We start from the raw sequence: 1016 nt of genomic DNA, 5'->3' as shown, positions 1-1016 counted from the left end.
AGATAGCTTTTCCGGGTTTCCACATCAGGGAAAACGACATCCCACAACCGAAACGAGACAAAAAATACACCACGACCACATTTCTCCAACGTCGCGAGCTGCGGCATTCCACATGCCTCCTCCCTATTTCTATACCCTCTAGGCGACCTCTATAGCTCCAGATCACCGCGTCAGTGACCAATTGGCGCCGTATCTCCAATTCGGTCGTTTCCCTTTCCCGACCCAAAACCAACACAAAACAGAAGCTATACCGAAGCTGCTCGCGCGCCATATCTCCCGCTTGAACAGTTCGCTCCCTGTAGCTTGGCGGTTAACGCCAGGGCTGCTCTCTCTTTACAATGGCGAGAGCTTACTCCAGCCAGCCCAATTCAGTCTCTGAAGTCAATGCCTGTGTTTCTACCATTGAAGGCCGGCGGATGACGAAGGTGAAGCCAACGCCGGAGACCAATTTTCGACAATGGGTGCTGCAGAACCAGATAGGTACAATATATACAAATGTTCCTCAATCTTTGTCCCGCCCAATATCCCATCACTAAAAGTACCGATGCAATGTTTTTTATAGGTATCTGCGTCACTATCCTCACAATGATATTCGCCCTTCACAACCTCTACCCGTCGCTGAGGCCGTACACCTCCCCATTTCTGCAATTGCCGCACTACCAGCCTGAGAAGGGTACATATGTCCAGGGCTGGGATGATATCTATTTTGTTATGGGGGCCGTTCTCGCTTTCACCGCCGTCCGAGCGATTGCCATCGAATGGATCTTCCAGCCCCTTGCCCGCAGATACGGCTTGAAACACAAAGCCTCTGTCCGGCTGGCGGAGCAAGGCTGGATTCTCGTTTATTATTTTGGCTTCTGGGCTTACGGAGTGGTAGGTTTTTCCTGTTGTTTGTTTAATTTACTCAATTTAGCAGCTTTCTTTCGTTTTTATTTTATTTTATTGTTGAATTTTGAGTTTTGAGTTTTGAATTTTGAATATTGAATTTTGAATTTTGAATTCCCCCCGCGAGATGT

The 1016-nt window shown here is 47.9% G+C and overlaps 1 protein-coding gene across 1 annotated transcript in view; it reads left to right on the top strand.

Annotated features, from left to right (window-relative positions):
- Window positions 1–338: 338 nt before the first annotated feature.
- The window catches only part of HCAG_08955 (conserved hypothetical protein), a gene marked incomplete at both ends in the record, with an annotated part of 1848 nt that continues 1170 nt past the window's right edge, over window positions 339–1016 (top strand). Inside the window, 2 exons of the mRNA XM_001536070.1 lie at window positions 339–480; window positions 563–873. Of these exons, the coding sequence (XP_001536120.1) occupies window positions 339–480; window positions 563–873 (453 nt within the window). The remainder of the gene's footprint in view (window positions 481–562; window positions 874–1016) is intronic.

The sequence above is a fragment of the Histoplasma capsulatum genome, genomic scaffold (genome assembly GCF_000149585.1).
Source record: "Histoplasma capsulatum NAm1 scaffold_14 genomic scaffold, whole genome shotgun sequence".
Taxonomy (NCBI): Eukaryota; Fungi; Ascomycota; class Eurotiomycetes; order Onygenales; family Ajellomycetaceae; genus Histoplasma; species Histoplasma mississippiense.
The sequence above is the reverse complement of the archived record's forward strand: the minus strand, read 5'-3'. Positions and strand labels throughout refer to the sequence as shown.